At 42.6% G+C, this 25,995-nt stretch overlaps 2 protein-coding genes across 2 annotated transcripts in view; both read right to left on the bottom strand.

Moving 5' to 3' along the window:
- On the bottom strand, positions 13,630 to 19,712 carry LOC109707048 (GDSL esterase/lipase At5g33370-like). Its single transcript, XM_020228111.1, has 5 exons — positions 19,382 to 19,712; positions 19,141 to 19,268; positions 18,780 to 19,022; positions 15,600 to 15,852; positions 13,630 to 14,146 (listed from the first exon to the last, which is right to left on the bottom strand). The coding sequence occupies exons 1-5, from the start codon at positions 19,626 to 19,628 to the stop codon at positions 13,911 to 13,913; spliced, it is 1,107 nt and encodes a 368-aa protein (XP_020083700.1). The 5' UTR covers positions 19,629 to 19,712; the 3' UTR covers positions 13,630 to 13,910.
- The window catches only part of LOC109707772, a 6,991-nt gene continuing 3,417 nt past the window's right edge, over positions 22,422 to 25,995 (bottom strand). Inside the window, exon 2 of the mRNA XM_020229305.1 lies at positions 22,422 to 22,466. Coding sequence (XP_020084894.1) covers positions 22,422 to 22,466 — 45 coding nt within the window. The remainder of the gene's footprint in view (positions 22,467 to 25,995) is intronic.

Here is a 25,995-nt window from a genome sequence, read left to right as displayed (position 1 = left end):
AAACTGAACTATTACATTTCTTGCTTTCATCCATAATTCTTTACATTTAGCCATTTACCAAAATACATATTGTTTTCAACTTTACAACTTTCTAGAACAACAAAAGAAGTTGATACATGTATACAAAAGGGGAATGACTACAAAATATAAAATAGTCCTGGTGGCCGCTATCTACGGCGCTAAACCCTTGCCTCGGTCCTCCGTCGCCTCGCTCGTGCTAGGACCTGTAAGGTTAGTGGTGTGAGAACTAAACAAAGTTCCCAGTGGGCTCGGCATCCGATCTCGCCGACTTACCCACTAGGTCTATCCAGGCATAAGTATTTCAAAGGAAGGAAAGTAACCACTACTAATGCAACTAATACTATGCCTGCAAGAAAGAGGTCAACAGATATATAATTCAATGCGATAATGGAAATGCATGCATGCTTCAATCGTAAATAAGCTTTGGCTCTTACCCAATCTTGCCGGTTAACTTTGTTAACCCCAATAACTCATAACCCAAATCCCGTCATAACAGGGGGCCTCGAACCACCCCTAGGGACTGTCGTAGGGGACCTCGCTCCCCGAGGTGACTATTTCCGGAAACTCACCGCTTGAGGGGGAGCTACCACCCTCAAGCCAAGACTTATCATGAGTATCGATCGAATCCCCAACTTGAGGATGCTTTGCCACTTGTTACAATGCCACCTTTATGCTAGGTTCTCTACTCATTTGTTTATGTCACTTGCTAATCATTTTTGTCCTAATGTCACTATGGTTAAACCTATGTTTAACACTTACTTGTCAATGCTAATCTATCTCTCTATTGTCAATGTCATAGGTATTTACCATTGTCCAGACCAAGTCTCACAATCATGCAATCTCTAGGGTTCAACAACACATGTCCATCATGGTCCCGTATCTTTCTACTTTCCAATTCATTAGAGCAAACAAAATGATACATCCAAAGTTCACATGTAAATTAACCCTAATATGCATGAGTGACTATAAAACCATATGTTCAAAATAGAGAAATAGACATAGAAGAGAATCCAACGATTCCGGCGTGCACCCCCCACCTTGTGAGGTGGTAGAAAATGAACGCGACAATCTCCCGAACTCTATGAACGATGATCCGCGCCCTACAACCCAAAATGGTGCCAAATTAGGCCCTTTATATATGAACCACTCTTTAATATCCTCGTAAAATTAAACGAGGTTGTCCCACGTGTTTAGGACACTCCCAATTAGGTTTCTACAGGGTCAATTTGTCCCCGAAAAATCCTAGGGCAAAAGCCCCAATTTTCAAGCCCTGACAATGTCATTTAGGGTTCCCCCATGAATCGATCCCAACCCTAAGCAAACAATAGCTTAGGATCATCTAAGAAGCATCCTAGTAATGTTTTTAGACCTTTGGAACCAACCCTAGGGCTCCTAACGCAACTTCCAAGGATTCACCATGAGAGCACCTTGAGCTCTCATGGGTTTCATGGTGTTCATGGCTCAAAAGAGACTCTAAAGCCACTAAGGAGCACAAAGCTCCATATCCCTAACCCAAAATCCAAACCCTAGAGGAAAACCTTACAAAACATACCTCTAGTCCAAGCTCCATCAAGGTCTTTCTTGTTGGAGAGCTCCTAGAACCACTAAAGCACCAAATCCACCTTCTTCTCCAAGTTCTTCTTCTTCTTCTCCAAGCTCTAGAGGGGTTCTAGAGAGAGAAAGAGAGAAAATGAGAGAGGAGGAGAGAAATGGCTGTGGGAGAGAGAGGATGGGCCATATATAGTGTTGTAACAATTGCACTTAAGCCCCTCCACTTGTTTCCCATTGATCTGCCCAAACTGGGCATTTTTCACTTTCGGGGACCGGTCTCCCCGACCAGGGACCGGTTCCCGAACGCGGGGTTTCCAGGACTTAGCCAAATTTTCGGACTTTTGGCTGGCTGCGCAACGAGGGGCCGGTCTGCTCTTCAGGGACCGGTCTCCCGAGGACCGGTCTCATCACCAGGGACCGGATGCCTCAGGATTTTCCTGACAGGCTATGCGTACGGAAACGGTCTCTCCTTCAGGGACCGGTCCCCGAGAGCACAAAATCTGAGACTTAGCCAGATTTTGAAACTTCTCTATCTCGGGTCCCTTTGCACTATATATAGGCTCCAATGCACTCGGGGCCTACACCAACTCATTCCACTCCGCGTCCCGCTCATTTCGACGGAACCCAGCACGATTTACGAGGGATGTGGTATGTTACATATAGCTAGGCCCTAACACTGGCGATGACCTTTTCCTCTCCGGGACAGCCGAGGGGTGTGCCACCTACGGCACGGTCTGGAGAACAAGTGAGGATAAGGCAACCGGGGGGTTCGCGACGGGCGGCAAGTGGCCATGGATACGCGACCCAGGTTGAGGAATCTGCTGCTATCGGCAACGGCGTGGCAGGTATGATTTAGTTGAAGAATGTAAATTTGGAACATTGCATGCATTGATCATGTGGTCATTTACTACTATTTATGCATAAGTAAAGTAGAGACCAAGATATGGATTAGTGTAGCTATCCTAGCATGCATGAGTTGTGTTGGTGCATCGCCTCTCAAAGTGAATAGGTGATTAGACGGTGTTGGCATGTTGCTGGTAGTGAGCCAAGCTTAGGGCTCATGGTAGGGATGGAAATGGTGGACCGACTCTCAAGGTAATGTAAGCAATTGATTGCGAGAGTCGAGTCATGACGCTTGAGAATGTCCTAGTAGTCCAGGAGTTTCGGATGTCGATCCAACGGACCGAATAGTGACGGGGTAGTCACTGTTGTGGGAATAGTTGATCAGTCACCATGTTCTGGTGTGTGGGCCGAGTGGTACCTCGACTTGAGGTAGGAAATGGTGCTTGTGTAGTTAGTGCGCATAGGCAAGATTGCCTAATGTTGGACTTAGTATGGAAAGGTATAAAAGCGTACGACGCTCGAGTGTAGGTACTCATGGAGTGTGGATTTGGTTCAGCTGAGAGGGTTTGTTGTAGCGCTTGAGCAATGCTAAGTGTGAAGCGGACCATGGATCACTCGTAGGGTTGGTAGCTCGCACTGCGTGCTTAGGAGCCGATCGAGGTACGTGGCTCGGTAGAGCATATCGTATGTGACAACGATGGCGGGTATTGCTTGGGGACGATCCGTGCCAGGACCATTTGTGGACTGTGGAGCCTGGGGCCATTGGGACAGGCGCAGTCAGCTGTGTGGGACAGCGGCCAGGTACCTACGGGTAGGGCAGAGGTTTCGGTCGGGACGGTAGTCCGAGCTTGGACCCGGGAACGTGGAATGCCACGTGTTGGATTGTGTGATCAATAATACACCGAGAGTGTGGTTGTGACCCAACCCTAGAACATGATGTGGGTTGTGGTCTTGGTTGCTCCCTGTTGGAGTGTGTGTGAAGCTTCCAATGAGGACTCCGCCCAGTGATGATTGGGTCTGCGCTTGCGAGCGAGAGACATTACGCGTATTGAGACAGGTTAGGTGGTAGGCCTTTGTGGGATTGGCGGCCTATGGACCACCCGTGATAATTGGATTCACGAATGGGGTGTTCATGTGGACTCGTTGCGAGAACGATTTGATATTGGCCGTGGCAGATAAGGTAAGTGCTCTTTGTGAGATAATGTGTAAGGAAGTGAATTCTCGAAATACGAGGATTGTACTTCATCCAGGATCGACTAATTGTCGAAAGTATACCCTTTGTGTGAGTTGAGAATGTCCAAAGAACAAAAAGTGCCTTAGAGTTGAGTCCGCGAGAGCAAATGAGGCAAATTGCATCATTGGGCTGATGTTGCTCTCGGGGACCGGTCTCTGCAGGTGAGAGACCGGTTCCCCTGGCTGGGTGTAGCGGGGTTGCGTGATGCAACCGGTCCCGGGCAGGGAGGGACCGGTTCCCGAACGTGGTCCCAGCGAGATTTGCCGAAAATTGGCTAAGTCCTGAAAATCGAGCTCTTGGGGACCGGTCTCTCAGGCGAAGACCGGTCTCCCGAGGACCGGTCTCCCGGGGAGAGACCGGTTCCCGAACGCGTGCGCCCGAGGGAAGCTCTCGGGGACCGGTCCCAGGTCGGGGAGACCGGTCCCTCCGCGCGAGAACTGCCCAGTGAGGGCAGTGCACAGGAGTGAAAGTTGAGGGGCTTTTATGCAAAATGGCCTTTATTTGAGTGGGCTGAGCCCTCTCTCTCCCTCACACTCTCTCATTTCACTCTCTCTCACTCTCATTTCTCTCTTGCTCTCTCTCTCTCTAGAAAGGAAAGAAGGAGAAGAAGAACAAGAAGGAGAGGAAGGAAAAGAAGAGGAAGATAAGGAAGGAGAAGAAGAAGGAGATCAAGAGGAAGGCTTTGAGCACCTCCATCTCCCTCTCCTCTTCCCATTGGAGTAGCTCTTGAGGTAAGCTACTAAACCCTAGCTTCTAGAACTTAGGGTTTTTGGGTTTTATGCCTTGGAATGGGTCAAATGGACCCTAAGCAAGCTTCTAAATAGATCAATCCCAAGAATCTAGGGATTTATGGGGTGGTTTGCTATAGGTGCAAATCTAGGGTTCCAAAATGGGGTTTTTGTAAAAGTATGAGATTGATCTCATTTGAAGCCTTGGAAACCCTATTGATAGGTCCCAAAACGCGGGGGCGAAGTCGATTTTGGCATTCGGCGAACCGACGTGAAGTTCTCGGCAAAATCGGGCCGGGCTAGTGTTGATTCGGGCGAGGAAGGCTAAAGCCTTTTCGTAAAGCTCGCCGAGAGAGATTTCCGAAACCTCTACATCGATTAAAGGTGGGGGGTGTCATCCGAAACTTTCGAACTCCTTTCTATGTCTTAGATTGCATTTAATCTCATCTCTTCATGTTGCATTGTAGGATTGCATAGTAGCTCCATTCCTTATGCTTTCTAATTGATAACCTAGTGTACTTGGAACGCTTGGTAACTTAGATAGGTGAGGATTGGGTCGAGACGTGAATCCTATGGTGCGAAAGAAAAGAGATGAACCCGATGGGGGTATTGATGACATAGAAAGTAGTGTTATTGTTAAAGAACAAACGAGTGGCATCCAAACATTGAATGATAACGAGTGGCATTAATGTAGTGTAAATAACACTAGAGGTCGATGGACCTAGGGATAGGTGGATCCCTTAGAAAATGCCTTGTGAACAATGAATTTAGAAAACTAAATAGCATTGCATGAATGTCGGGAACCGATGATTCCGCGATAGTCGTTGACCCTAGTGTAGGGCGTCCTCACTTGGAGAGGATTCGATTGGGTTATTGACTCTAGTTGTAGAGCCTCCTCACTTGGAGAGGATTGGATTGGGTGTTGACCCTAGTTACAGTGTATCCTCACATGGAGAGGATAGATCTAGCTCACAGTCTGCGTTTAGGGTGGCATAGCCATCCAATCCCCACATGGAGGGGATTGTCGTCGAGTACTCCGGAGTGTCGCGCGACTAGGACCACTTGGAGGTCCGGACCACATGGAGGTCCGCAGACGGTCCCGGGCTTGGGTGCACTTGGAGCTCCCTCCCCACTTTGGGATTTGAAGGTGAGTCATGGGCGAGCCCTAGGGCCTCGCCACAGATTGGGTAAATGAAAAAGGTTAAAGGTTTATAAATGTCATTGAACATTACTATTCGAACATGGATCGAATTTGTTAGCATGGTAGCAAACCTTTATTATATGATGCATGCATTCATATTCATGATTATGGGCATAGTAGCATAGTTTTCCTACTACTGCATTTACAGCTTTCAGATACATATCTATCTATCTATCTGTTGTTACTTGTGCCCACTTGGACCTAGTGGGGAGATCGGCAGAGTCGGCGGCCGAGCCCACTGGGAACTATGGAAGATAGTTCTCACCCCACTCTATTTCCAGTGGTAGGTTCAGGGCTGCAGAGAGAGGACCGCGGCAAGGGCGTCGCGCCCGACCAGTGAGACCGTGGTAGTATAGTAGCTTTCCTTTTTGCATTAGTCACCTATGTATTGAGAGAGATTCTTGTAGGTGAGGTTGGAGAGCTATGTATTTTGGATGAAAAATGATGTAATGAATGTAACTAATGTAATAGTTAGTAAAGTACTCTCTTTATTTCACTTGTATATCTCGTGGATTACTTGCTCTTCTTGTTGTTGGCACTGTTTGTGCCCTTGCTGAATGTGTATGTTTAGAATTTAAAGTCCTGGGTAAATTCTTGTACACATTCCTGTTGTTGAGCCTTGGGCAGACAGGGAAGGTGCTGTCCGTTCGGCGGTCCGTTGCCGCGGCCGAATCGCGCCAAATCGGTAGTGGTTTCGAGGCGGGGCGTGACACAATGAGATAATGGAAAGCCACGTGAGGTTTGGGGACAATGCTCTTAGGTGAACTGGAAATTTGAGATGTGTCACGCCCCGCGACCGCCAATTTGGTCGGTTCGGGCACGCCAACAGACGCCGAATGGACAGAACCTCCCCTGTCCGCCCAAGGCTCCACCAACACATGTATAACAACATCAATTCATACAATGAGAATGCGAGTATATATGGCTTACTCGAGGGCAAGCAACAACAAATAGTGAAAGCACTAGTACTAAACATTCATCCACACATGTCATTTGATTTCATACAACCAAAATAAAAATATTATTCGAATCAGACAATTATTTACCCGAAACGAGCAACCTTTTAGGGGGCAACAGGGGCCCCTAAATGTGCCAATGCAACAAAATCCCATCACACCGGCGGTCTCACAGGCGCAACCGCAAATGGCACCTTTCCAGGTTGCTTACAGGCCGGCGAATATAAGCGCCGGCCCTCAGTCGGAGATTGCATCGGGTTTACCTCCTTTACCAGCTTATCAGCCCCAAAATGTAGGGCTTAGGGCAGGGGGGCAGGCCCCTAATGATATGCAAGGAGCGAACCTTGCAATACAGAATTCTGGAGTTCCTCAAGAGCCAAATTCGGCTCAAGCACAAGCTCCGCTGTATGCTCAGATTGAGGAAGTCATTCGGAATACCTTCGGAGTAGGGGCCAGGCCGGCTATGCGGCCTGTTTTTCGATCCCCGTATCCAGCAAACATAGATACTGTAAGGATCGAGATTTTTGCAGTGTAGTTAAACTCTCAGTTGATGATGTTTTTGTGTGTAATTTAATTACAAAAGCACTCGTCAAGTTTCGGGAGAAAACGAGTTAAAACGGAGATTCTACGCGATTTCCAAGTTTCACTTAAAGTGAATAGTAACTCAATTTTTCGGAGAAGCCACAGTGCGAAGTTGACTTCTAGCGCGTATCGGACTCCGTTCATAGCAGTCCAATAGCTCATTTCGACCGGTTCAGCTGTTCTGGAACTGATGACGCTGACGGATTTTGAGTTTGACGCACGGATTTCGAGAAAATCTGAAAATACGTGTTTTATATGTATTTGTGCGTAGTTCTTCTGTTGGAGAGATGGATCGGATTTCGTCGCGAATCCGCGATGGATCGAGGCGAAACGAAATTGTAGCTTTGTTGTCTCTGTTGTGCTGATTGCACTGGTGCGGTCCGTTCGCAAATCTGACGGACGGATCTGCGGAGCTTGCGCGTTGATCGAGGAGAGGTCGGTGATGGCAAAACGGTATTTTCGTAAAAAGTGTGACATTTTATGTACCGTTTTGTGTGAGATCGCACGTGGAGGGGTATTCTCGCGTTTTACACGCGCTGTGAGGGACTCAGGATCAAATACTAAAGTTTGAGGGGCTTTTCCGTAATTTGCACCTTATATATATAGAGTGTATCTAGGGTTTTCTACCTTGAAATCCTAACCCCTAGACCCTAGCCACACCTTGCCATCTTCTACTCCCTCCCCTGAGTGCATGGCGCGCTCCCCAGCCGCCGGCGCACGCTGCCGGTCGCCGGAGAAGGAGGTTCCATCTCCCTCTCCATCTCTCTCTCCATCTCTCTCTCTTTTCTTCTCTGGTTGGAGCCCTAGTCGAGGCTGCATTGCCTCCCTATTCCCTGTCGGCGTTGCCCTGACCCTATCGGAGCTTCCCCCGACCGGTCGCTGCCGCTTGCCGCCGTCGCCTGCGCCGCCGCTGCTGGCTCTGCAGTTTGCTGCCGCCCCAGCCCGAGCTTGGGCTGAGGCTTGTGTGCGGCTTCCTCTTCGCGCCGCCGCCGCCTGGGACCACCCGTTCCGCCTGCTGCCGACCTCGGGTGATCCTCCTCCGCCGTCCCTGAGCCCCCGGCTGCCGCCGTGGCCTCCTGTGCCCGCGGAACCCGAGCTTTAGCTTGTGCGGGCTCAAGTCTCTCCGCCGTCGCCGCCGCCGCTTCTCGCCGCCAACTGAAGTGAGCATCGTGTTCCTCACCTCCCCCGCATCCATCCCTGACCCACACGCACGCCGCCATGCCGCCGGAAGCCGGCCAGAGCAGGCTTGCTCCGGTCAAGCCCGAAATAGGGCTTATTTGAGTGGGTTTATTGTTCTGAGCTTCCTGAGCCTCCCTGATCTCTGCGGAAGGGAGCACGATGATCGTAGCAAATTGCTAATCATCGTGCTCACCTTAGATTCTGTCGGGGAGACTCCGTTCTACTGTTTCGGCGGTGTCGACCGGGTTGAGCCTTTTCGGCTGCTGTTCCGTACTTGCGCGCATTTTTTCGGCGATCCGAGGCTATTCCAATGCCTCCGGAGGTGAGCACGGTGATCGATGGTCAGTGCTGATCATAGTGCTCACCTCACTTTGGATCAACAGTGTCCGGTTAGCCCTGTTTGGTGCGATCTTCCCCGACTGTGCACTGTTCACAGAACTTCGGGTTGCTCCCGCGCCTCCCACAGTGAGCCGATGTGCTCCGGACCATGAGCACGGCCTCCGGCACATCGAGACCTGTCAGTACATGTCTCGGTGGAACTTAGAAGTCCTCGGTTTGCGTGAACGAGCTATTTTATCGCCCGATTTACATAAAATGTTGGGATTTTATGTAAATACAGGGGCTTTTGTGCAATCGTACACCTTGTGGCTACTGTGGGCAGTGTGTATGAGTGTGTTTGACCTCTGGACTGATTGTCCATGATCCTGTAGCTTTTGCGAAAATCGAAAAGTCGATTCCGGCGCGTTTTTCGGCAAAATTCGCCGAAAGAACGCGGTTTCGGTTCGGATTTCTTCCGACGTGGTTTGGTTATCCTGTAAATTATCGCTGAGCCTTGTTGGCTGGTCACCATCATCATTTTGTGGGTTCGGTGATGATGGGTGAGCGACGGTGGGTTCCGGTGTCGAAATAGACACTTTTGGGAACCCGGATTCGTACAATTTTTCGGGGATAATTGTGTAGTGGTGTTATCTTGTGTTTGCTGCCAAAACATCCAAATTGGAGTGTTTTGGGGAAGCAGGTGACTCGTGACACGAGTCGGTGAGTTTCGGGACACTTAGTGGGTCCCGACGGCGTCCCGGTGTGGTTTTCGGGACTTCCGGCGAGTTACGGTAATCGGTATTGGGAAACCGATCTTCGTGAAATTATTTATGGGGTTGTGGATGCTGTGGTTCTTAGTGGTGGGTTAGATACTAACCCGGTGGACCCTCTATAGGTCCTGTCGACATTCTTTTGCAGACAGGAGACAGACGCGACATCCTTACAGGTGGGTACTTCGGTCCGACGTCGGTACAGTGGTGCACGCTTGGTGTTGGTTTCTTACCCTTACTCTTCTGTTGTTACTATCGCATAGTATATTGAGCCTTGCACCCTTGTTTATTCGTTATAACCTATCGTTGTTTAATGCTTAGTACCTGAGTAGGAGTGAGTAGTCTACTACATGCGTATCTGTTGACCTATGTTGGCCTGTTGTGCATTCAGATCTGTTGACCTAGTTGGTTGGTTGTTGCATTCCGTCCTGTTGACCATTGCGCGATGTTAATTCGCGTATCTGTTGACAGTTGGTTGGTTGTGCATTCCGTATCGTACGCCTGATTGTCGCGTTTCGTACTTCGTATCAGTGACCTGCTGGTCGTGACCCTGTGGGACCTTCAGGTCCAGCAATACATTGACGTTCTCGCATGTGTTTCGATCTGGTTGATGAGGTTACGGCGTTGTACGCGCCTTGTTTCTGCTCGGCCTAGGCACCGGTGTTAGCCGGGTTGTATGACAACCAGCATGACTTAGTCACAGCACTTTGGGGTATTCACGAACCTCGACCGGTCAGTTTGCCACACATCGGAGTGTACTTATCGGATGGGTCGTCCTGTGGGGCTGGTGAATCAGGTCGGTGCAGTTAGTGACAGGCAAGCGCTTGAAGTCCGCAACACAATATAGCAGGTACCAGATTGGGTAATATTGGACTTCTTGTCTGGTTGACGCATATAACATAGTAGCGTTGTTGCTGTGATACCTTTCAGGTTCGTTCATTACATTGTCTTGCTACTAATGTCTTGTTACATGTAACATCAGTCTGTCCATTCAGTGCGTAAGTTGTACTTCTTCACTATATATTCTCTTATTGCATTATTATGCTATTGTATTCTATCTATGACTCCGTACTGTGTTTAGCTCTTCTGATCGGTGAGTTACTCCCTCGCTTCATCGCTTGCGGTAATCCACGTGGAGAAGGAGACATGTTACATGATTCCAACTGCTCCCACGCATTTTTCAGTATTGCGGGCGTGAGAGTCGAGACGAACATGTGAGACACTTCGTAGCGCTCGAAGAGCTCCGACGCACAGTATATCGTTTAGTTTTACCCTTACTATTATGTTGATTAGCTCAGGTAGTTCATATGGTTTAAGTATTTTTTACATTTGAACAATGTGGATTTTTCATGAATGTAATAGAAGGGATTTGTGAATTTGTGAAGAAAATGGTTTCTACCCCTCGTGTAGACGGTCGTTTTAAAAAGAACAAGGTTCCCGTGTGGAGAACAGCTTTCAATAAGAGTTTTCTTATGGTTTTTAGTTTTAAGACAACTAAATAATAATATCTGGTAGAAGGATGAATGAATGTGTGTATTGTACATATCATGTAGTGTGGTGATATCCTGTTATATTCTGTTGAAATCTTGTACTTGTGCGACGCCGGTCAAATCTAGGTGGAGACTGCTGTCCGTGTGAAACAGTGGACTCCCTGTATTTGTGGGCGGTTTGGCATACCCTGGGGTCAGGTTTTCAAAAAAAAAAAAAATTTCCGCTGTGTTTTAATCTAAAAGGGACCCCGGGGCGTGACAGATATAGAGCATCCGTATCCGGCAAACTGGAAAGTGCCGAAGTTCGACAAGTTCTCGGGCGATGAGACCGAGAATACAGTCGAGCATATAGCTCGGTTCACGGCCCAATGTAGAGAAGCGGCCGCTGACTCATTTTTGAAACTTCGATTATTTAACACGTCGTTAACTAAAACGGCGTTTACTTGGTATACAAGTTTATCAGCCAATTCCGTCCAAGATTGGGACGAATTGGAAAGAAAATTTCATGAGCGATTCTATAGATCGGAGCCACAATTATCGGTCGCCGACTTGGCTTTGTATCGACAAATGTCAGGTGAAACGATCGAAGAGTATTTGGACCGTTTCAAAATAGCCAAAACTCGGTGCTTTATGAGAATGCCGGAATCAGAGTTCGCCAAAATGGCGGTCTGCATTTTAAGATAAAAGACCATTTTGAAGATAAGTATTTTTCTAACCTATTTGATTTAGGTGTTCGAGTTGCCCAATACGAGCAATTTCAGAAGAAAAGTGAGGACGATCGGCTGCAATGGAGCCGATATAAAAATCAAAGGAAAGGCAAGGAGAAATCCTTGCTAGAAGAACAGTCGGTTCAAGAAGAGCCGAGCCAATCGAGTGAAAGTGAAGAATCGGCTGATGAAGCCGAGATATAGCCAATTTCTTTAAGAAGAATTTCTTGATAGAAAAACATTCGATTCAAGAAGAGCCGAACTAATCAAATAAAAGTAAAGAATCGGTTGATGAAGCCGAGATATATGTGATTGGAATGATACAGCGTCATTTTCCTAAAGCCGATCAAGACCAGCGAAACTAAAGCTTGGTTCTCGGCTGTGCTTTTGAACAGTTGATTTGGCATCAATAGTCATCCGAATGTTCATTCGAAAGACTATTGGGGGGCATTGTTGATACCAAAATTGAGCCGGCCTAACCCACGTATGAGCCAGTAAGGACACGTGGTACGCCAGGAGTCGGCAATAAGGCGCCTGAAGGACAAGAAGGCGGGAACGGTTGAAAACTGGGGCGTAACTTCCATGAGGAGTTCGCGTAACTTCCATGAGGAGTTAGTATAACTTCCACGATCATGGTTACAACCACTTCCCCCAACTACTTTCAACCAACTAATAATGTGGGCTATAAATAGTAACTTTGAAGCCTGCAATAGGGGTCTTCGCCCCTGCACACAAAAGACCACCCTTATTTCTTCTGCATTTTATCGCTTTTTCTAGGAGTAGTCTAAATGTAATCTTTTTCTTTGCCGCATTTACTGCTTTCCCTATGAGTAGTTCCTGTAACTTAGATCTTTGGAGTCTGTCTGCCCAATGGGCATCACTCCCTTATAGAATATACTTGGAGTCTGTCTGCCCCATAGGCATCACTCCCTTATAGAATATATTTGGAGTTTATCTGCCCCATGGGCATCACTCCCCTGTTCCCATACTTAGAGTCTGTCTGCCCTACGGGCATCATTCTCCTGTTTATGTATTTTTCCTTTTGCTATTCAATAGAAAGTCATCTTCGGCTCTTCCTGCCGATCAGATCATAAGTTGTTTAGCCATTTGGCTCGTTTCTTAGTCGAATTCTGGGCTTCCCCTCTCCATTCGGCTCATCCTGCCGAAGCGAATTTACTGCAGAGGTTTTCGAACTCGGCTGATTCGATTCCTCATCGGCCTAATCGCTTGATCCTCTGTGGACGCATACTTCAAGAGTCATAATCCGCAGCCATCTCGCATCCCGACGCTCTTCCCGAGGAGAATTATTGATCGAGTCAAGGGTCGGGACATTCGGCACGCAACAGCATCAAATCGACACTAGCTAAGAGATCTATTTCTTATGGTGTACAATAAATTTGCTGTCTAAATGAAAAAGCGCACAACAGCTTAAATAGTAGTGCAAATCTGATGCCCAATTAGCAGCTCTTGCAGTTTATTATTCCTTCAAAGTTAGCAACTAGGGCAATGCTTCGTATCTAAACTAATTTACTAGTAAAAACTACCTTTGATACTATTTGGTATTTTATTTTTATTTACTGTTCTGCCGCCGTTGCACCTATTTCTTCTTATGCATTAGTTCCTTCTTCAATTTCATTTATTCTACTTTCGTTTCTACTGTTGCTGGCTCTGCTGTTCAATCTATTGAACTTTTCGCTAAGTATAATTTTAATTAAAAGTCAATCGATCATTTAATTTTGTTTTCAAAATATATTGTCATAAAATTTTGCCTTGTATTTTGAAACTCGTTCTACTTCTCTTAGTTGATCAGTTTATCTCTAATTATTCCTACTCTTATTGGGTTTCTATTTAGTACTCTTCTTCTTCTTCTTTTTCTTTCTTTACTAGTCTTTCTTTTCTTTCTATTTTTTTTTATTTTCCAAAACTATTCGGAATACTCATTATTATTTACTTCTATAGAACCACCATGCCGCGTATAATATACGGGTGCTACCTATCTCTCAAAAAAAAAAAATACACGGGTGCTTTCATTAGCAGCTACCAAAGGCAGAATCCAAACCGGCCAACCATATGCAAGGTCAGCAAGTGTTCCGTTAGCTGTAACTTTCCAAGTTCTGACACTAACACCGAACGAATTAGTTGTCTTCAGATTGATTTCATAAAAAACAAGTGTGTCTTATGACCATCATTTGGTACTATGAAGCAACAGTTCCTCAAAAGTGTTCACTTGTGGGATACCTTAGCAGCACACTATAACACTAGTCTCAGGAAACAATAAGGACACCACCTAGTTTGTGCGCACAGAGAAAAAAACTACTGCCTCAAAATGGCTAAGCCTTTGCGTTATCCATTGCTAAAATAGTGCTCAGGTTCATCGGGTGCATGTAATCGGGCGAGCCGTTCATGATCTGGCCCACGATGATCCGGTTCGCTCGCTCGGTTGGATGAAACGGATCCCAGAATGCGTAAATATCACGGTTGGGGCAGAGGTTTGACGCTGGAGTGCAGAGCCCGAGACCGTTGTAAGGCCCCTGACCACAACATGCAACCTTTGCAGTGACAAAACCTGCAGGAAAAAAAATAAAAATAAAAAAAATAAAAAAAAATGCTCATCACCTAATTGTTATGAGTGGGTTTTCACATAGAGCCGCTGCAGAGTCATCTATTTCCATTTCTTACCCTTTAAATTTAAATTTGAATTTTCATTTTTTTATCTCTTCGAAGCGTAGTTTCTTATAAGAAACTCTCCTCAGCTTTAAGTTGTGGAGTCCTCCAATTAGCAAAATGTTGATTTTTAGAGTACAAGAATTTTGAAAGGTGCCGACCATCTCTAGCGCAAGTCGAAAAAGACTTGATAGTTGGCATCCGAAATTTTAAATTTGAAATTTAATTGCTTCACATTTCGAGCTAAGTTTACAAAGGTGGAAACTTTTTTATAGGTTAAATTTCGCGCCGAAAAGTTCAGATTTTTGTTCAAAAAGGTACCGGTGCAAATAGATGATCTATATGTTTTGGTAAAAACGTACAAAATTTATCTAAAGTTCTTAACTATGCATCATTTTGAGTTGGCTATCCGACCTTTTAAAATTTTGATTTTACCATGCGACATTTTAATTTATTTAATTTAAATCAGTCAATGATATTTTGACTTCAAAATTTAAGCTAATTATTACTTATTATAATGAGTTTATAGTTTTGAGAATTGCATGAAATTTCATATTCTAACTAAATCAGTAAAAATCAAACTTTTGCAAGATCGGGTAGACAACTAAAAATGATCAATAGTTCAGATAATTTTTATGTATTTTAACCCTTTTTTTTTTTTTGAGAGAGAGAGAAAGCAAATATATAATTTACGGATGCACATACATAAAATTTTCTCGGCAATTCTTATATCTCCTAAACTACAAGTTATTATCACAAGGGTCAGATCGGTGGAAACTTTTTTAAAAGGTTTAATTTGTTGTGAGAGAGAGAGAAAGCAAATATATAATTTACGGATGCACATACATAAAATTTTCTCGGCAATATATATATCTCCTAAACTACAAGTTATTATCACAAGGGTCAGATCGGTGGAAACTTTTTTAAAAGGTTTAATTTGTTGTGACAGGGCCGATGTATAAAAATTCAGATTGTTATAAAGTATGAGTTATATAAAGTATGCAAATAGATGACTTTTTTTTCTTTTTCTTTTTCTTTCTTTTAGAGAGAAAGAAAATAAATGATTTTACAGAGGCACGAACGTAATATTTGTCGCTAGTCGTTAGCAACAGAATACCATCGAATCATTTGACGTGGATGTATTATGCTGCTAATGAGCGATATTTTTGTACATATATAGTGCAACACACTTAATATGCTAAGGAGTTTGTTTCTATATGGATTGGAGAACTATTATGTTATATATATGTATAGTCAGTCAGCTGGGACGATGTGAAATCGGTAATGTCTGCCGGGGGGTTCTCCATCATTTAAGGCGATAAAAATTTGCTGAAGAAGTAGTTTAATGCAGTTACCGTAGGCCTGTGGATTGGAAATGTAGTCAAAGTGCATCCGCTGGGCATTGGCGACGGTGAAGACGTCAGATCCGATCTGGCTGTTGAGGTCCCTTACGATGTGCACCAGCTGGGGATTGAACAGATCTGCAGCTTTCATCAGCTCCGCAGCGCAGCTGCCGTCCCGGCTTCTAAGCGCCAGCTCCGCCGGCACGCACCCGAGCGGCCCTGTCCCGGTGACGATGACTCGCCGCGCGCCCAAATCGTAGAGCCTCTGAAAATTCCGAGGCATGCAAAGGTGGAGTCTCTCGTATTTGAGCGAATAGATAGAAGAAACGTCGTACTTTCAATTAATAACAGTTTTTGGGGAGAAAAGAAAAAAAAGAAACAAAAAGAAGGAAGTGGGAAAACAGATATTTTAGACAGAAAAAAAGAAAAAATAAAAATAAAAAGGAATTTAAGTCAATCGGTACTCGGTTTAATTTGCCAAACTAACTAATTAAAAGGCCCCTTTAAGAGTCAACCTTGTCTAATATATTTGCAAAGAAGCACATGATTTCAATCTTGGCTCTTGGCTTTTCACTTAACGAAATTCTAAAAAATTAAAAAAAGAACACTTTTTTCTCCCCAAATTGCTGTTTTCTCTGGTAATATATTTTATTTTAAATCATGCCAAATATTTGGACAGCTCCTTAATTTTCAGCCTAAAATCTAAATGCATTTTAAGCCTCTTTTATACGTAAAACCAATTACCAAACTCCATTATATTCTCACTTGAGCATTCAAGTCCCTAAACTAACCTCTCTCTCTCTCTCTCTCTCTCTCTCTCTATATATATATATATATTTTACTGCTCCGTCTTTTCCTATAAAATGACCTTCTCCTTTTCCTGGGGCACGTAATTAGATTAATAGAAGGGCGCGCTGCCATTTCACATTCGTATGTATATAGGACGGGAGAGCATGCATATTGCAAATGTGCAGAAACTGTTCAAGCACTATACTCTTTGAAATTGGGTGGCCCATATATGCATGTGAAGAGATGTTGCTATAATAAGAGTGTCCTTAGGCCAAAGATACACTGTACTGCTCGGTAATGTCTAGCTGTTTCTTTTCCGTTATTAGTTCTGCTAATTTAATTCTTCATAATGTTGCTCTGGACCACTCTGCACCCAGGGGAGATTAATAACCAAATCTACCCATTTGTATTTACTGTTTGCCCTCCTATATATATATATATATTTATATATATTTATTGCATGCCTGATCAGTGGTGGTTGCCATCAAACTCTACAGTAAATTTCCAGCAACCAAATTTAGTAATTACTACATGCGATACCCTTCTTTTGAAGGACAACTGCAGGGGAAGGGAAAGAAACTTCTTATTTATTGTCAAGATTACTACGTACTAGCAAGGGCTGTAAAACTTTTTTTTATTTTTATTTTTTCTTTTTATTTTTATTTTTATTGTGTCTATGGCAGTTGCTCGAACAGCTCAATGCCTGGTTTAGGATTGTGTTTCCCGGTACAACTCAATTAAAGACCTTTCAATCTTCCCGGCTGCAATTCTCACCTCAATTTTACCTTTAAATTTGTTAGACCGTACGGAGTATAAAAGCGGATACGTTGGGTGACACAAATCCAAACTAGCCCTAACATTTTAATTGCATGGGAGCATTTTGATATGAACTCTTTTTTTATTGTAGGGATTCGGAATCAACAACGGAGACCGTTAAACATAATTTAGGTCTTCTCGAACCAAATTTTGTGATTTTTGAATATTATTTTCTAACACATCAAGCGGGCACAAAATTAAAGGCTCAAACCGAATAATCTTGTGAAAAAGAGGATAGAATTGTTCAAGTTTATTGAGGCCGAGCATGTTGATCTTGATCAAAATAGTTGGAAGAATTTCGTAGCGAAAATCCAATTAAACTAGACTCTTCTACATTGTTAAAGCAAAAAAGTCTTTGTTAATTCTAAAATGTTTCAATTAATATATATATATATATATATATATATGAAGTAGAAAACTCACTCAATTTATTTTCTATAGAACTCAAATATCCTAAATCATATTTACTTGATTGTCTAATAAAATAATTTTGATAGTCAATAATTAATGACTAGGCAGTTCCATGGCATTAGCACTGTTGCTATAACTAACTCATTCACAGCAATCTTCCGGATAAACTTGTGTGCAGCTGTTATTTTCGGTCAGAAGAATAGCAGCAATAAAGTGCGTGCATGGAAGCAGTAGTATACAATGTCAATGTCATGGACCTCTTGTGGGCATGTGAGTTATTACCGTATATTTTGCAAGAGGGCAAATTTCACCGCCTAGCCAATAAATTTTTGTGCCAGAGAATGGAAAGGACGGTTTAGCTGACCGCGTCCAACTAACAAAGTATACGTCGATTGCAGCAGACCGGCTTTGCGCCTTTATATATTCTCGGCACTGTTATTGGCCCGGAGTATTGAGGGGAGATCATAAGCGTGCATGCAGGGAAGGTGATTTAATTAATTAATTAAAGGACTAATTTCACCTGCGGCGCATACGCTACTCTGCTAACTTATCGGGATTATGTTTCGCAGATGGAGGAGTCACATCAATTCTTGAGCAACGCCGTATAAATTCTTCCTCGGATGGAACTTTGAGAATTTGTTCTTTACGTTGTATTTTGGATAGTAATAAGTTAATTACTACTTTATTTAAAATCAAGCTGCTTCAATTAGCGGAAAATTATATAAAGACCCCATGACGCTGTGCATGATTTCTTAAGTTTGCACATTAAGGTTTATTGTTTTGTCGAGAAAATTTAATTGTAAAATCTTCTGCATTAAAAGTGAGAATGTGGCTCTTCTAAGTGTTCTATTACTCCGAATGGCATAGTAACTAGCTATACGTGTATAATTCACGCAAAATTGGACCAGCACAGCACAGCACACTCCAGGGGGATGGATTTGCACTGTGTTTGACCAATATTGTAGTAGTAATTAATGTATGTAGATGGGCCAATTAGTTATGCCAAATCTAGTCATTTATATATATATAATTTAATTTAATTCTTCTTTTCAGATGAGTTGATTGAATCTACTAAGTAAGATCGATCAAACTTGAAACTAGACAGGGAGGGTAACACGTACGACCGACCGACTTCAAATGCTGGAAAATTATACTTGTACCAGTAAGTGAACGTACCGTGAGAATTTTTTTGTACTCGAATATTATAAACTGGACATAGTCCGGGAGCGCAAATTCACGAGATCTCACGGAGTAGGGGACCAAGTAGTAGTTGTTAACAAAGTCATTACCCCCGAGAGTGATGAGAACGAGAGCCTGGTTCACTAGCTTCTTCGCCTGGTCCTCACCTAGGAGAGCACTCACCCGCTCCTGGTACTCCTCGAAGTATAGCAGTTGCCTGCTAATCCTAATTATGTTTACCTGCATATGTATGCGCACACGCACACGACATATATCCAGATTAGAACGCGTCGTCGATTTATGAAAAGAATTTTAAGTACATCTAAAATGGAATGGAATAAATTTGTAGCGTCCGTACAAATTGAATTCCGGTGTCGTTGAGGATTCCGATCCCTGCCGAAGCGAAATTCGCACCGACGAGTAGTTTTTCGCCTTGAAGCTCAGGGCTCAAGTAAGGCAATGTGGATTCGGCTCCCAGATACTCGCCTGAGATATATAATTGCACCGCAATGTGAGTGAAAAAAAAAAAAAGAAAAAAAGATAGGAACTAAATATGTACAAAATTAATCTCATCGTGGCTCTTTATGCATGCGGTTAACTGATAATGTCAGGGATGTTAAGCCCATTGGAGAATCGGCCCGTCGGCCGGTGGGTAGGGTAGTCAATCCCATAAGGCGGGGCATCGGCGCGCGCCGTGGTAGCCAAGTAGTTGTTGTTGCCGTTGTCGACGAGGGAATCGCCGAAGATAAAGAAGGCGCGCGCATCGGAGACTGCGCAGAGGGTCCCTAAAGCTAAGAAACAAACAAGAGAGCAGAGGAGGAGGAGGAGGAGGAGAGAGGGGTGCATCGTCAATGTGAAAATGCGCAATCAATCAAATGGAAGTAGAAGAGGGATCGTAATATATACTAGCTAGTAGAAGAGCCGGCTCTGTATATATTCACATGAAGGGCCAGAGGAGGTGGTGGATTTATATAGCACTCTGCTGGGCTCAATTTAAGAGGGTGTGTGTGTGTGTGTGTGGGTGGTGGTTTGGAAGGGGCGATCGAGGACCACAGAAATAACTCCACACGCAGATGAGTTAGCTAGTTTGTTAGTCGTTTGCCTCCTCAAGGAGTGCTAATTTTCCAGTGGGATGCACCTTCGAGGTAGTTGCTAGCTTTCTTTCGCTATCACAGAGCCTATGCACTAAGTAAGGTGCCCTTAAATTCGTGTACTTTAGTATTAAGGAACAGCATAATTATAGCGGACTCATGCTTGAGGTGCATATCCATATATACAGCTCATGCATTGTTTCAAATTCTTCATGATTAATAAAAATTATTTTAATTACATGCACGTGACTTGCAACATGTTATAACAGATTTGTAATTTCTGAAATTCTAATACCTAATAGTTCTAAAGAAACAATAGTATAATAAAATGCATTGATTGATATTTACATCGGTTGGTATGCAGGATTTTCTAATATCGTAATAAAACATATTCGAAAAATTAAATTCAGACTTTGACTGCTCGACGATATATTTTTGTGAATTAGGTGCTTTTCGTACCTAACTATACTCCATACTTCACACCTTTAGGTGGAGCTAATTAGATTGTACTGTCGTTAACAACACTAAGTTCTCAGTACTATAAAACCATTTTAGATGCTACTAATAGCACTAAGTTCTTAGTGCTATAGAGTTATTTTTACGGCTTAAGCATTCGATTGAACGTACGTTGGACACCACTAAAATGATCTAGATCTAGCATTTGAATCTCTTAATAAGTGAGCATCGATCCGATTCGACAGTCGACATTATTAAATATTATTAGGGCATTTGAACTTTCCAGTACTTTTTTTTTTTTGATCTTATTTAACTGGTGATCAAGCGGCCTTAAGAAGTGATAATTCAAACAGTGGGGTGTTCTCTAGTTTAACGGTGTAAATAATTCTATTGTTGAATTTTTATAAAAAGTTCTTGTAGTTTTGTAGAACAAATTAATCTATAATTCCTATCGTAAATTTGTAATTCCTATCCCCTATTTTGAGAAGACTGTTCAATTTTAATAGTTCTTTTTTGACGAGTTAATTTCCTAGAAAATAACTTTTCAAATTCACAAAATTTATTTTTTAAAAAGTTCAAATATGTTAAATTATGTTTAACGATAATCTCGATTTTACCCAAACACGCCCCAACAAAAGTTTTGCTGATGGATAATGCGCAATAACGTTCTACCTTGATGGAATTAAAATGGCAGTTATGAGCTGTCCAAGGTCGCTGTTTCACATTCTATTAGAACATATATAGCGCAACTAAATTAAGAAGGAGTAGCTGTAAATAAAAATTAATTATACGGAGCTAGCCCCGACCAGCCAACTCACTTTATTGGCACTCTTCTTTCCATGCAAGCAAGGATGAACGAATCGTGTGTAATGCCTTGGCTACTTTACAAATTTTAGCGGAGTGATTGATTTTGTTATATATCTCTTCTAGCTTTTCGGTTCTCATTTTTCGATATGGTGTACGTACATGAATAAGTAGCTAGCTAGAAAAGGTCAAGCTTCCCCCCTCTCTCTCTCTCTCTCTCTCTCTCTCTCTCTCTCTCTCTCTCTCTCTCTCTCTAGTAATCCGTTTACTATAGCTTTTTAATGTTTTAAATAAAAGATCCATGAAGTTTATGAGATCTAGTTCAAATTGCCTCGGCTAACTGCTAAGCTTTCAGCGTTGTAGCTTTTATTGGACCTTCGTGCCTCGGAAGGCACGAAGGTCTTCGTATCATCGGAGAGAGAGAGAGAGAGAGAGAGAGAGAGAGAGAGAGAGAGAGAGAGAGAGAGAGAGAGAGAGAGAGAGAGAGAGAGAGAGAGAGAGAGAGAGAGAGAGAGAGAGAGAGAGAGAGAGAGAGAGAGAGAGAGAGAGAGAGAGAGAGAGAGAGAGAGAGAGAGAGAGAGAGAGAGAGATGTGGCAATTTGAAGATTTGCCGAGTGGTGCTGGTAGTTTTAGTGAGTGAGAGTGAGGGAGAGCTAGTGATGCGTTTACTATAGCTTTTTAGCGTTTTAGATGAGAGATCGATGTAGTTTATGAGATCTAGTAGAGATTGCCTCGACTAGCTGCTGAGCTTTGAGCGTTGTAGCTTTTGCTCGACTTTCGTGCCTTGCGAGGGACGAGGGCTATCGTATGATGGGAGTGAGAGAGAGAGAGAGAGAGATATATATATATATATATATATATCTCTATATNTTTGATAGAAAATTTTTTATACTATATAAAATAAGATTAATAACTTTGATCTAAAATTTTAATATCATATTATCACGTTTTGTAAGATTTTTATTTTCAGCCGTTGATTTTGAGCCCCGTAGTTCACTAGGCAAATGATATCAAAAAATTGCAAAATTTATTTTCTAGGTACTTCAAATACTATAGATCAAGTTTAACGGAGCAAATCGACGATTCGAAAGTCGCAACATCAAAAACAACCTGAAAGCACGAAAGGCTCCGTGCTTCCGGAAAAATAGTAGCCTCACTATATACACACACACACACACGCGTGCAGTTAAAATCACTTCAACAACTGCAAAATATGCCACCGTAACTTTCTAATAAAAGCAGTAATCGTTCAATATCATGGCAATGCCACTTTATTTAGTCACCGAAATTACTGCGAGACCCCTGTCAAAGATCTCCCATATATAGGCGGCCTCTGAATTTCACCATGCACCTTAGATTATCAAAGTTTAGAAGCTGCTACTGCCATATATATACAAATATCTATTCCTCTCTTTCGCAATATTTCTCAGTTAATTAACCTTGCGTCTTAATTAACCTTGCGCGCGGGTACGCAGAATCCACTCCTGCGCAGACATCGGTGGTGCACAAGTTTATATATATAGTTTGAGAAAGTAAGGTGGAGAATCCAGTTCAGCTCCATAATTAACTTGAAAGAAATTAAATTCACCCAACACTTAAAAAATTGACGACGCCACACTAACCACTGTTGCCATTTATGATGGTGTCGGAGGCGATTCGAAGCCCATGAAAAAGCTCCAAACCATACATGTGAAATCCATAAATGAGTGGGGTAGAAAGATTAAAGTTGAGTAGCTAACTCCCATGCGCCTCCCTATGGATCGCACGGTTAATCTTTATGAAAAACCATCCACCCATCTATGCGCGTACCGCTCTCTTGAAAATTAAAGCGAACAAAATGGAAAAGAGAGTAAAATTTTGACCCTAGCATTTAATTTGTAGCTGCTCTTGTAGTTGGAAGAAACATTCATGAAAGACAAAACTTCACTAGCTCTCTAATCCGAAAGGATTAATTTGTTCGACTTAATTAATTGCTTCATTTTTTTTTCATTTTTTTTTCATTTTTTTTTTCTTTTTGAACGTTATTTTGGTCCACAATTTAATTATGTTGGCTGATATATAGTTCAAAATTATTAATGACACTTATTAGCTGAGACTGCTGGGGCCGAGCCTCCGAGTTGAAAATAACGGGATAGAAGATGTCGTGCGTTTATAAGCAAATTCCAATTATTGAGACAATATATAGTACAATTCATCAAATCAAAAGAGAACCTAATTGCTTGACTCCTCTTTGTGTTACATATATAGTAGCTAGACTTCCTAGCTAGCTCCCTCTCTTTTAACCCTTGATTACTCACTGGTTCCCTCTGAACATTAGCATTCGCAATCTTTCACCTGCTGTTTTGCATATTAGAAACGAGAAAAATTACTATATATGTGTACTGTAAAAAGTAGTGCGTATATAATTTTAGAAGATCCCTGATATTTTCGAATCCACCTCAGCGATGTCTCAAAATCGTGATTTGATTTCTGTTCGGGGCACATGCGATCTGCGGGACGATACCCACAATTACGAACACCGGCCGAACTGGTTATTAGTTAGTAGTTCGGAGTTGGGAATTTTATGCGTACAGAAGTTCTCATGCACCAAATTAATATTGCTGCTCATTCAAATCTTTCTCGATACGCTCCCTGCATTCACATCTAATTAAGCTAAAAATCCTAGTTTGGGATTGCAATACCTAAAATCACCAGATTATTGCCAACATTAATTAATTAATAGAATTAGAAGAAAGAAAATTGGTGGGGCTCTCGGATTTTGTTGCCCTCCGAAGCACGAGCTGGCAATTTGGGCGACTCAATTCCAAAATAGGCCTAAAGTGCACCATCGCTGGTCCTTAAAATTTTAATTAAGTTTCACTTTGATCCGCGATCTTTTAAAATTATTCTTTCAACGCATTTTGAAGGTGAATCTACTCTATAAGGAGAATACTGTGGAAGAAGCTCACACAGCAGAATTGTTTCTATTCACAATATAATACAGGCTCAATTAGTCTACAAAGGAAATAATCAAGAAATACAATAATAATTTAGTTTCCTATTCTGTAGCACAGTTATAAGGAAATATGCTAATAGCTTCCTTTATGTTATAGCTCTAATTATAGACATCTATGCTGGCTTGTCTAATGAAGGAAAGCGATCCTTGGAGTTAATTGATCCTGGAGAGTGATTGTCACCTATACGCCCCCGCAAGATAGGTGTACCGTTGTGAACACCTATCTTGGAACGAAGAAGAGAAAATTGCTGCTGTGAGAGAGGTTTTGTTAGCACATCAGCAAGTTGATCATGAGTCGATACATGAGATACTGATGTAGGAGAGCTGGTGCACAGTCACAATGTAATATACCGGAATTTTAATATAAAAATAGATGTAAATAAAAATAGTGTAAAATAAAATTTTTATTGGATTCCGAGGAGTAAAATATAAGTCAAAAATGACTTGTGCGGAAATTAGAGTGAAAACAGAAAATTTAGAATTTTCTGTAAAGAACGGGGCTGATATTTTAACAGAAAATGCACAGAGTCAGAAAATTATGAAAACTGGAGAATATGTCAGAATTATTTTTGTAAGACTAGATTTAAAGTTTCATGTCATTCTGACACCCGGAAGGTGGAAAATAAAATCCGACTGCTATCTGCTAAAGATTACAGTTCGGTAGAGCTTTCGGTGACCAAATGTACTGCTCTCGTACGCTAATAATGTATACATCGGAACGGTAGCCAGTAAAAACAACTGGAGAAATGTTGACGTTTAGGATAAAGAACACGTATTACGAATATCTTTAAGTTTTGCCGTAGTTTTAACTATTTTCAGTAAGGTTAAAGACCACGGCTATATAAATGTAGGGACTGGAGTGACAAAGAAAGAAGTAGGTAGAGTTTTTATAATTTAGGTTTATTAGTGAGTTGCTTTGTTTAAATTTATTTAATGAGTGGACATTCTGTAATATATCTCAACCTTATGATTTAATCTTATTATCACTCGTCCCTTTGATAAACAGTTTTAAATCTGTAGATTTCTAAGATGATGCGGGATTTTTATATAATAGATAATTGTATATCTAGTATGTAGTTTAGTTACTACTTTAATTAGTTTATTAAGTAGTGTTAATTTTTTAAATTTAAATGATTTTTTTAATTTGTAGAGTATGGACCAATATATACACCGTCACATGCTTAGCAACACGAGCCCCATTTGGTACAGCAAGTTAAAACGGCGTACGAGCTAACAGCGGAGGCATGAACGACGCAGGTTAAAATAGCGTCTTAGGTGGAAGCGCGAAGAAAGAGAAGGAGAGCAAGAGGGATAAAGATCGTCTCGTGTTGAGGAGAGCGAGGGAGAGCGCGGTACGGGAGTGAGAGAGAGCGTGGGACGAGGGCGAGGGCGAGCTCGAGAGGAGAGAGAGAGCCAGCGAGCGAGCGAGTGGAGAGAGAGAAATCGAGCGACGGAGCGAGCGAGTGGAGAGAGAGAGTGCGATCGCGCGAGCGGAGAGAGAGAGAAATCGTGCAACCGCGGTTTTAAATCCCGTTTTCTCCCTTTTGCAATCCCCTATTTTACACCCTCATTCCAATTGTGACCAAAAAAAAAAAAAAATTTGGTTCAAATATAGTCGGCAACCTAGTTCCTCAACATCCTAGATGTTGAGATTTACCCCACATACCCATCGTGTTGAGTCTATCTATTCTAGTCGGATTAACGTTTATTTGGGGAAGATAACGACTTTAATGGGAAAAATGTTTAGACAAAGGTTGAGTCTTAGACTTTGGATAGCGGCCTCGGAAGCAAATGCGAGTTTAAACCGTCAGCCCGAGCTAAATTGGATGACTCATTTTTATATAGAATTGAAAAGTCAAACCTGGTA

Source organism: Ananas comosus, linkage group 3, assembly GCF_001540865.1.
Source record: "Ananas comosus cultivar F153 linkage group 3, ASM154086v1, whole genome shotgun sequence".
NCBI classification, from domain to species: Eukaryota; Viridiplantae; Streptophyta; class Magnoliopsida; order Poales; family Bromeliaceae; genus Ananas; species Ananas comosus.
The sequence above is the reverse complement of the archived record's forward strand: the minus strand, read 5'-3'. Positions and strand labels throughout refer to the sequence as shown.